The sequence below is a fragment of the Symphalangus syndactylus genome, chromosome 1, assembly GCF_028878055.3.
Source record: "Symphalangus syndactylus isolate Jambi chromosome 1, NHGRI_mSymSyn1-v2.1_pri, whole genome shotgun sequence".
Lineage (NCBI taxonomy): Eukaryota > Metazoa > Chordata > Mammalia > Primates > Hylobatidae > Symphalangus > Symphalangus syndactylus.
The window spans coordinates 84,020,782-84,032,612 of record NC_072423.2 but is presented as its reverse complement, the minus strand read 5'-3'; the positions used below and the strand labels follow the sequence as shown (position 1 = coordinate 84,032,612).

General features: G+C 38.5%; 1 protein-coding gene across 1 annotated transcript; it reads right to left on the bottom strand.

The window, feature by feature from the left end:
- Nucleotides 1-427: 427 nt before the first annotated feature.
- Nucleotides 428-1,366, bottom strand: LOC129489830 (olfactory receptor 5M5-like). Its single transcript, XM_055293012.2, has one exon. The coding sequence runs from the start codon at nucleotides 1,364-1,366 to the stop codon at nucleotides 428-430; it is 939 nt and encodes a 312-aa protein (XP_055148987.2).
- Between the last annotated feature and the right edge of the window lie 10,465 nt (nucleotides 1,367-11,831).

Sequence of the window (11,831 nt, the reverse complement as noted above, 5' to 3'; positions counted from 1 at the left end):
TGCTGCCTCATGTGAGATTCTGAATAAGTAGAAGATAGGTAGATATCCTCCATTCATTTAAAGGGACAAACAAAAACATTAAAAAAATGTAATGAGCTGTCATTTTCTCAGCAATTGATTATTCTGTCTTTTATGATATTTTACTAGTATGAGTACTAATAATGGAATCGTCTGTACTTCATTACTTTTTACAGAGCTAGAACATTGTCGTCTAGTCTTATATTTGAATTTCTATGCTTTCATTTTCAGTTTACTGAAGTGGCACTGTAAGCTCTAGCTAATAATTTGACATACACTTTTAAGTCCCATACGCAAATTACAAAGGACAAAAAACACTCAATGACCGATTGATTTGTTAATTTAAAATGTTCATTAATTGGTCAGATAATAAGAACAGATTCCAATGCCTACGATGAAAATATCTACCTTACTTAGCAAACAGTTTCTTTTGAAAAACTTTCCTTATACTTCTTTTAACGTCTTTATTCCTCAGGCTGTAGATCAATGAGTTTAACATCGGACTCACAAAGATATAAAAAACAGCTACAATTTTCCCCTGTTGTATAGATGTCTCAGAAGGGGGCCTCAGGTACATGCAGAACAGTGTCCCATAGAAGACAGTGACAGCGGTCACATGGGACCCGCAGGTGGAGAAGGCCTTGCGCCTCCCCTCAGCAGTGCGGATACGCAGAATGGCTGTGAAGATGAAAGTGTAGGAAATGAAGATGATGATGAGAGAGCAGACGAGGTTGGAACCAGCCACCACAAACATGGCAGTCTCTTTGACATAAGTATCTGAGCAGGCCAGGACTAAGAGGGGTGGGTCGGCACAGTAAAAGTGGTTGATCTCATTGGGTCCACAGAAGGACAGACGAAGCATCAGGATGGTCTGTGCTAGACCATTTGCAAAGCCATAAATATAGGGAGCAGCAGCAAGACAGAGGCAGACACACCTGGACATTTTGCTTCCATATAACAAGGGCCTGCAGATGGCCATGTAGCGGTCATAAGCCATCACTGTGAGTATATAATAATCTGTGATCACCAGTGCAATGAAAAAGTGAAATTGGATAAAGCAGCCAATGAAGGAAATGGTTTTTCTCTTGGATAAAAGGTTAACCAGCATCTGAGGAGTAACATTGGTGGTATAACAGAGATCTACAAAGGAGAGGTGACTGAGGAAGAAGTACATTGGAGTGTGTAGTGTCGAGTCACTTCTGATTAACAAGATCATGCTCACATTGCCAATTACTGTGATAAGGTAGATGACTAGAAATACCACAAAAAGAAGGGTCTGCAGCTCAGCCCGATCTGTCAGTCCCAGGAGAACAAACTCAGTCACGGCTGTATGGTTTTTCTTTAACATTGTGTTTGCTTGTCTTCAAATGACGTCTAAATAAAAGGAAATTAAAATGCATTTAGGTTTGTCATTTATGCATTACCCCAGTGGTGTCATCTGCTATTTCTTCCTCTTCTCTCAAAATGTAAATACATGTGACATTAAGAAATAGCCTAGTGAGCATGTGATTGATGCTTTAAACATCTAAACTAATATAGAGTTTTTTTATATACAAAGGCAATAATATTTAAAATGGTTTTCTGTGGTTCTTTTCTGCAAGTCTTTTGATAGTTAAATAGCCTTATCTTTTATCTTTTTGCAAGTCTTTGTTGTATGTGTTCACTTAGACTTTTCTTGAACCCATGGTTGTAAACATTGCTTTTCTTTGAAACTGTAATTCTTTGTTTAACAACACACCTTTGAATGTGGGATCTAAAGTATCAGTCCTTGAAACCCTCTAGGTTTATCACAACTGAACGTGCTTAGGAAGTGGAACTGATGCCTGGTATATATCCCTGTAGAACAAGAATCACTTTGCCTGCCCATTTGAACTGGAGATCATTTTCCAGATCTTCCCTCACCCTCTAATGTGTGCCCATTTCCTTCACTTTATTCTGCCTCTGCTGGCCCTCTTATCAACAAATCTTTTTTACTTTAAAGACCAAGCTACATTTCTTTGTTTTGTATATTTTTGTCCAAGGGGGCAAAAATTGGTTCTTGGGGAATGGAAGTAGATATTACATATTTGTATTTATAATACATATGCACATAATATAAACAATATACATTTGCGTGGTATATAGATAGATACACACATGCACCTGTACTGATAGTATTAAATGTTGATAGAGAGATAAAGAAAACAATAGTGTATCAAAGGGCTTCTGGGGAGGGGGGCAATAAGGAGAAAATGATGAAGAAACTTATCCTCAAACTAAAATGCTGTTGTTTTAACTCTACCTCATTCTAACACTTGAAAAACTAAGAAAAAACATTGGAACACAAGTTCAATATAAATTTGTTAAAACATGTAACAGATCAAAGTGAAATCATAATCATATTAACAACATGATTGAGACCATACTTAAAATATCTTGACCTGAATCTCTCAATATTTGGGTAAGATAAAAGTGACCATGAAGATCGTGATGGAACAATCGACATGTTTCTTCTATGACACATATCCAGACTTGACAACGTTATACTGACTTTTTTTAATAACTACCTTGCCAACACTGGAAACAGGTCACTTCATAAAGCACTCTGTAAATTCAGTGTTCAAAACTTGTCCACGGTATTATCTCATTCTACACAAGAGGACATTGGGCTTCTGCCTAGGGTAATAAGATAAAAGATAAGTCACCTAAATCATTGTACTCGTAATTGTCTTGTTAAAGCTCATAGGGTCCAGTTGAATTTCTTTTTGTTTTTATTTTTATTTTTTATTTCCATAGGTTTTGGGGGAAAAGGTGTATTTGGTTACATGAGTAAGTTCTTTAGTGGTGATTCATGAGATTTTGGTGCACCCATCATCCAAACAGTATACAATGAACCCAATTTGTAGCCTTTTATCCCTTACCTCCTCTACCGTTTCCCCCGAGTCCCCAAAGTCCTTTGTGTCATTCTTACGCCTTTGCATCCTGACAGCTTAGTTTCCACTTATGAGTGAGAACATACTATATTTGGTATTTTATTTCTGAATTGCTTCACTTAGAATATTAGTCTCCAATCCCACCCAAGTTGCTGTGAATGCCATTAATTCATCCTTTTTATGGCTGAGTAGTATTCCATCATATATATTTTATATATATATATTACATATAATGTATATGTATATATCCATCAAACAACAAATGGATAAAGAAATGGTGGTATATTATGTATTATATCACAATTATAATGTATGATAGATATATATAATATATAATATACCACATTCTTTATCCATTTGTTTGATGGTACATTTAATTGCCAAATAGGCAAATACTGTTTTGGTGCTGGATTTCATTTTTTTGTGTGTGTGTGACGGAGTTTCACTCTTGTCACCCAGGCTGGAGTGCAGTGGCGCAATCTCAGCTCACTGCAACCTCTGTCTCCCAGGTTCAAGCAATACTCCTGCCTCAGCCTCCCAAGTAGCTGGGATTACAGGTGCCCACCACCACGCACAGCTAATTTTTTTGTATTTTTAGTAGAAATGGGGTTTCACTATGTTGGCCAGGCTGGTCTTGAACTCCTGACCTCAGGCAATCCACCCACTTTGGCCTCCCAAAGTATTGGGATTACAGGTGTGGGCCACCATGCCCCACCTAATTACATTTTTAACAGGATTTTTTATTGAAACATTAATCACCTTTCAAAATAACTTCTCAATTCATCTGTTTTTTATGAGTCTTTTTTTTTTTCTATTGGAAATTGAAGTAATGCAAGCAATAAATAGTCCAAATAATTTAACTGAGAATTTTGTGTAAATAGTCCTTCTTCTAAAAAAACAAGAACACGATATCCTACTGCTTTGAGCAAGGAAATCTCAGGGAGAAGCTTTTGCAATTGGACAGAAATGGCTTTGGAGGCATCTGAGCCTTTGCTCTCCTGACATGCACGCTACACTGAGACATTCCCTTGTGAATGCTTGCTTCTACTATTCCGTCCTACGAAGAGTCTAGAAGGTTGGTCTTTGTCTTTAACAAGAGTGATGTCTCCTTGGAAAGTGGTCATGGTTCAATTTGGAGTTGAAAAAAAAATCTAGAGAAGGCAGCTTCACAAAATATATTTTTTATTATTTTTAAGTAATATAGGGAATAAACCTAAAAGTAGCCCATTCTTTATGAAAAGGCTATAAAATATTACATGATACAGCTCTTATAATAGTAAAGACTGGCATTGTTAACACAAAATGATTCAGAAGGATGATTTAATACCAGTTCTTGATTGTTCTAAATGAAGTATAAACAGTAAGCATAGTTTACTATTGAAAGCCACCAGAGTGGGACAGTTACTAGGAGTTTGCAGTCACACTTCCTGGGTGAAAAACCCAGTGCCTCTAGCTCCTACCTGTGTGGCCTGGGGCAAGTTATTAATTTCTGTGTGCCTCAGTTTTCTAATCCATAAAATTTGATTAATAGCCATTCTCTCTAGATGAGAAAGTTAATTCAGTAAAAGTTTTAAAAATATATCTGTCATGTAGTACATGCTTAACAAATTGTGGCTACTAGTATTATTTGGTGAATGATCTAGGTCTAGTCTAGAATAAAACTCAACATCAAAGCATGGGCTCCTTTAGGGTCAAGGATTTTACCTGATCTAGTTATACACTCAGCGGCACCTAGATTCGTGCCTCTTGAATTGGAGGCAGTCAATAATTATTGATGAAATAAAGATTTTCTTTGATCTATTTTCATTTCATTATGTAAACACTCTGCAAACACCAGTACTCTGAAAAGAATAGCAACATTTTAATAAAAACATTTTCTAATTCATCAGAATGTTTCAGCTCAATGTATTTCTAACAATTAAAATATTTACTGCTGGATTTTAAACTTTAAAAAAAATATATCTAATCCTACCTGAGAAAGAAGCATGATTTCACGATGACAGAATGGGTATTGAGAACCTGTAGAGTTTATAATGGAATTACCGTGTGGAGACCAAATCCCTGCAGGTCAATTATTTCTAGCAAAAAGTCATTCAAATTACGAACAACCACAGTATTTCGATTCTTCTGAAAATCCTAAGCTCATGGAGCATATGAGTTTTGCCAACTCCCTACTGTCTTCAGGGAATCGCATCCCCCAAGAGTGATGTAGGAATGGGATTTATTATTTATTTTACTTTACTCCCAAATGATTTACTATGTTAGACTTTGGGAAATATTAAGTTCCTGCTTACAGCAAGTATAGTGGATGGTATCGGGAGCAGGTTTCAGAGTCTGGAACACCATTGGAAGATAAACTAACTTTTGTTGAACTTGAACGAGTGATATATCAATTTTGAGTTTTTTACCTTTATCTTTTTAATAGGGATAGTAATGCGTAACTGTGGAACATTTTGGATTTATAGATAATGTAAGTGTGCGGGTGATTTTCCTTTTCCACCCTACTCCCATTCACATCTATTGTCTTCTCTTTTGTGCCTTGCATTGTTCACCTGGAGTTGGGCTCCTATGGACCCGGTCAATAGAGCACCTATGGTATCTAGTTTCCAGCTGACTTTGACTGATGAGAAGATTCACCAGGACATCAGAAGTGGGAAGGATAGGGAATTACCTCAATTTCTTTCTCATTCCCTTCCTGCTTCATTATAAATGTGCTAAAGTGGCTGCATCCCTCCCTGGAGAATGTCTTGTGATATGTGTCTTGGGAAGATGTTTGCAAGGGATTTCTTCCTGGCTCCAGCTCTCACTGAGCTCTGTGGCAGAAGCCACTGTCCTTGGTCCTTCAGACCTAAAGATGGAAATGGTTTTCTACAGTTAGCCTTGACATTTTTAACTCCTTTGGCTGATTTCTTTAACTTTACCTTTTTATTCTGTCTTTTCATTAAATTCTCTTTAGCTAAAACATATGAGTAGAATTGTGGACATCTCAGATCCAGGCCAGAGCAGCAGATAGCAATTATTCAGTAAGTCTTGCAGTGAGTTAGTAGCAGTAATAATAACTATTATAATAAATATTATTTTAGCTAAAAATTTGGAATACTTCTACATTCATCATTGTTGGAACTTAAAGGAGCCATTGAATTGCGGTCCTCATGGATCCTGACTCAATTTACACACAGGAGTCAGATATGAAAATTGCTGGCATTATTGCAGGTGAATTTGGATTTGAGAATGTGGTTTAGACATGCTTCCCTGTTCCTTTCCTCTGAGGTGAAGTCACTCAGATACAGTATGGCAATGGGATAACTCTCCTCTCCCCTTCCCTTTCCACAGCCATGAACAGCCTCAACATCCTTATCAATCACATGGACAAGAAAAGGATGTTTGGGACTAACAGCAAGGCCATCACAATAACTCTTTTTATAATCTCTCCAATCCATTAACCTTCCTGAGATAGGTTGATGGAAGGTGCAGGAAGAACACCTCAAAGTGTCCTTCAAAATCTTTTCTTCAGTCGTTCAATCCTCTGCCTCCTTGTAGCATGCTTGGTACTCCCTTGGAACAATGTATGTATTCCAGAAATCGCAGTCCTTTTTAATTTCCTCCTCCCATTTCAGACCCTTTCCATAGCCAAATATTTTCTCTATGACTTTTTAAATATCTTAAAAATCAATTTTTTTCTACAATGAAAATAAGAATAAAGAAATTGATACAATTGCTAGGAACTTTAAAGAAGATTGTAATGCTGCTTTGAAAATATTGGGAGATCTTTTATCTTAAAATCTTACAGAGTTTTATTAATTTATTCTCAATAAAAATTACAACTTTGAAGAAATGCTGTCAATGGAAAGTGCATGACACCAGGAAAGTAAGTCATGGCCCTGACTACTTTTTATCTCATCAGCCACTATTAACCTAGTATCCAACTCCATTATTTCTACCTAGACACTGAGGGTTCCTCTTGTGCCTTCTTCATATGAAATATGAAAATATATATATATATGCATTACAACATATCTATATCACTTTTTCATATATATTTTTATATCTGTAAAATTGTAAAACTGTCTGAAACATAATTACCCATAAAAATAATTACCCAGTTAAACATCTTAACAAACCCATGTGGCTTGGGGTGTTTCCAAAGTCAACCCGGAAGTATTTACAAGAATAATATTTTAATGGAAACCTAGCTCTTGCTGTGTTCCTGGAAAACATTATTTCATTCTTCTGAGCTTCAGCATTTCATCTGTACCAAATAAGGAATAATATATGTATCACAAAGATACTGCACATGTTAAATAAACTTTGTTTTTCATTGGCAGTGAATGTGGCCATCCATTTGTAAATTCTTTGCACACTTGTGGCTGTTATTTAATAAACATTCAGAAGTGACAGTAGTTTTCAGAGTAAGAGTTGCAAAATATGTGCTGTGCCATCAGTTAAGGTAAAGAAAATGTAAAAAAAAAAAAAAAAAACTTGTAGCTTTTACAATTCTGTGTAAAATCCTATGTAATTGTTTTGTCCTTTCACAGGAGCCCCATCCAGCTGAGTAGAGATGTGGTAAAACAAGTTTTCAAAATATGTTTTCTATAGTGAGTGTGCTATAAATCTAATTAATTCTTTCTCCAACTTGAGTTTAGGAAAGCCCAGAGATAATTTAAAACACCAAAAACATGTGTATGGAATATATAATGTTGAAGATGATTTTCACACATAATTGTAAAGTAATTCATATTCAGTCAATTTTTGCACATTTGGTTTGATCATTCACTTTCAAAGTTCTATAATGAACACAATCTATCTCCTTAAATGAAGAAACATAATTTATTCACCAAATGTTACAAAATGTTACAAAAAGTGTTAACAAATTTAAAAATGAGATTACAGTACACCTTTCATCTATTTCAATAAACCAACTACCCAGAAACACATTTTTAAGAACGACAAAGTAGGATTGGGGGTGGGGCCAAGATAGCCAAATAGGAACAGCTCTGGTCTACAGCTCCCAGCCTGAGCGACACAGAAGATGGGTGACTTCTGCATTTCCGTTTGAGGTACTGGGTTTATCTCACTAGGGAGTGCCAAACAGTGGGTGCAGGACAGTCGGTGCGGAGCATTGTATGCGAGCCCAAGCAGGGCAAGGCATTGCCTCACTCGGGAAGCGCAAGGGGTCAGGGAGTTCCCTTTCCTAGTCAAAGAAAGGGGTAACAGACGGCACCTGGAAAATCGGGTCAGTCCCACCCTAATACTGCACTTTTCCAAGGGGCCTGGAAAACGGCACACCAGGAGATTGTGTCCTGCACCTGGCTCCGAGGGCACTATGCACACTGAGTCTCGCTGATTGCTAGCACAGCAGTCTGAGATGAAACTGCAAGGCCTAAGCGAGGCTGGCGGAGGGGCACCCGCCATTGCCCAGGCTTGCTTAGGTAAGCAAAGCAGCCAGGAAGCTCGAACTAGGTGGAGCCCACCACAGCTCAAGGAGGCCTGCCTGCCTCTGTAGGCTCCACATCTGGGGGCAGGGCATAGACAAACAAAAATTCAGCAGGAACCTCCACAAACTTAAATGTCCCTGTCTGACTGACAGCTTTGAAGAGAGTAGCGGTTCTCCCAGCACGCAGCTGGAGATCTGAGAACGGACAGACTGCCTCCTAAAGTGGGTCCCTGATCCCCAAGCAGCCTAACTGGGAGGCACCCCCCAGTAGGGACAGACTGACACCTCACTCGGCAAGGTACTCCTCTGAGACAAAACTTCCAGAGGAAGTATCAGACAGCTGAATTTGTGGTCTCACGGAAATCCGCTGTTCTGCAGCCACCTCTGCTGACACCCAGCCAAACAGGGTCTGGAGTGGACCTCTAGCAAACTCCAACAGACCTGCAGCTGAGGGTCTTGTCTGGTAGAAGGAAAACTAACAAACAGAAAGGACATCCACACCAAAAACCCATCTGTACATCACCATCATCAAAGACCAAAAGTAGATAAGACCACAAAGATGGGGAAAAAACAGAGCAGAAAAACTGGAAACTCTAAAAAGCAGAGCACCTCTCCTCCTCCAAAGGAACACAGTTCCTCACCAGCAACAGAACAAAGCTGGACGGAGAATGACGTTGACAAGTTGAGAGAAGAAGGCTTCAGACAATCAAATTTTACCGAGCTAAGGAAGGAAATTCAAAACAATAGCAAAGAAGTTAAAAACTTTGAAAAAAAATTAGAAGAATGGATAACTGGAATAACCAATGGAGAGAAGGGCTTAAAGGAGCTGATGGAGCTGAAAGATAAGTATCAAGAATTACGCAAAGATTGCAGAAGCCTCAGTAGCAGATGCGATCAACTGGAAGAAAGGGTATCAGTGAGGGAAGATGAAATGAATGAAATGAAGAGAGAAGGGAAGTTTAGAGAAAAAAGAATAAAAAGAAATGAGCAAAGCCTACAAGAAATTTGGGACTATGTGAAAAGACCAAACTTACGTCTGATTGGTGTACCTGAAAATGACGGGGAGAATGGAACCAAGTTGGAAAACACTCTGCAAGATATTACCCAGGAGAACTTCCCCAATCTAGCAAGGCAGGCCAACATTCAGATTCAGGAAATACAGAGAATGCCACAAAGATACTCCTTGAGAAGAGCAACTCCAAGACACATAATTGTCAGATTCACCAAAGTTGAAACGAAGGAAAAAAGGTTAAGTGCAGTCAGAGAGAAAGGTCAGGTTACCCACAAAGGGAAGCCCCTCAGACTAACAGCTGATCTCTCAGCAGAAACTCTACAAGCCAGAAGAGAGTGGGGGCCGATATTCAACATTCTTAAAGAAAAGAATTTTCAACCCAGAATTTCCTATCCCGCCAAACTAAGCTTCATAAGTGAAGGAGAAATAAAATACTTTACAGACAAGCAAATGCTGAGTGATTTTGTCACCACCAGGCCTGCCCTAAAAGAGCTCCTGAAGGAAGCACTAAACATGGAAAGGAACAACCAGTACCAGCCACTGCAAAAACATGCCAAATTGTAAAGACCATCGAGGCTAGGAAGAAACTGCATCAACTAACGAGCAAAATAACCAACTAACATCATAATGACGGGATCAAATTCATACTTAACAATATTAACTTTAAATGTAAATGGGCTAAATGCTCCAATTAAAAGACACAGACTGCAAACTGGATAAGGAGTCAAAACCCATCAGTGTGCTGTATTCAAGAAACCCATCTCACGTGCAGAGACACACATAGACTCAAAATAAAGGGATAGAGGAAGATCTATCAAGAAAATAGAAAACAAAAAAAGGCAGGGGTTGCAATCCTAGTCTCTGATAAAATGGACTTTATTTTATTTATTTATTTTTTTTTTATTTTTTTTTTTTTGAGACGGAGTCTCGCTCTGTCGCCCAGGCTGGAGTGCAGTGGCGCAATCTCGGCTCACTGCAAGCTCCGCCTCTCAGGTTCACGCCATTCTCCTGCCTCAGCCTCTCCGAGTAGCTGGGACTACAGGCGCCCGCCACCACGCCCGGCTAATTTTTTTTTTGTATTTTTAGTAGAGAGGGGGTTTCACTGTGGTCTCGATCTCCTGACCTCGTGATCCGCCCGCCTCGGCCTCCCAAAGTGCTGGGATTACAAGCGTGAGCCACCGCGCCCGGCCTGATAAAATGGACTTTAAACCAACAAAGATCAAAAGAGACAAAGAAGGCCATTACATAATGGTAAAGGGATCAATTCAACAAGAAGAACTAACTATCCCAAATATATATGCACCCAACACAGGAGCACCCAGATTTATAAAGCAAGTCCTGAGTGACCTACAAAGAGACTTAGACTCCCACACAATAATAATGGGAGATTTTAACACCCCATTGTCAACATTAGACAGATCAACAGGACAGAAAGTTAACAAGGATATCCAGGAATTGAACTCAGCTCTGCACAAAGTGGACCTAATAGACATCTACAGAACTCTCCGCCCCAAATCAACAGAATATATATTTTTTTCAGCACCACACGACACCTATTCCAAAATTGACCACATAGTTGGAAGTAAAGCTCTCCTCAGCAAATGTAGAAGAACAGAAATTATAACAAACTGTCTCTCAGACCACAGTGCAATCAAACTAGAACTCAGGATTAAGAAAATCACTCAAAACTGCTCAACTACATGGAAACTGAACAACCTGCTCCTGAATGATTATTGGGTACATAATGAAAGGAAGGCAGAAATAAAGATGTTCTTTGAAACCAACGAGAACAAAGACACAACATACCAGAATCTCTGGGACACGTTCAAAGCAGCGTGTAGAGGGAAATTTATAGCACTAAATGCTGACAAGAGAAAGCAGGAAAGATCCAAAATTGACACCCTAACATCACAATTAAAAGAACCGGAAAAGCAAGAGCAAACACATTCAAAAGCTAGCAGAAGGCTAGAAATAACTAAAATCAGAGCAGAACTGAAGGAAATAGAGACACAAAAAACCCTTGCAAAAATTAATGAATCAAGGAGCTGGTTTTTTGAAAAGATCAACAAAATTGATAGACTGCTAGCAAGATTAATAAACAAGAAAAGAGAGAAGAATCAAATAGACGCAATAAAAAATGAAAATGGGGATATCACCACTGATCCCACAGAAATACAATCTACCATCAGAGAATACTACAAACACCTCTATGCAAATAAACTAGAAAATCTAGAAGAAATGGATAAATTCCTTGACAAATATACCCTCCCAAGACTAAACCAGGAAGAAGTTGAGTCTCTGAATAGACCAATAACAGGCTCTGAATTTGTGGCAATAATCAATAGCTTACCAACCAAAAAGAGTCCAGGACCTGATGGATTCACAGCCGAATTCTACCAGAGGTACAAGGAGGAACTGGTACCATTCCTTCTGAAACTATTCCAATCAATAGAAA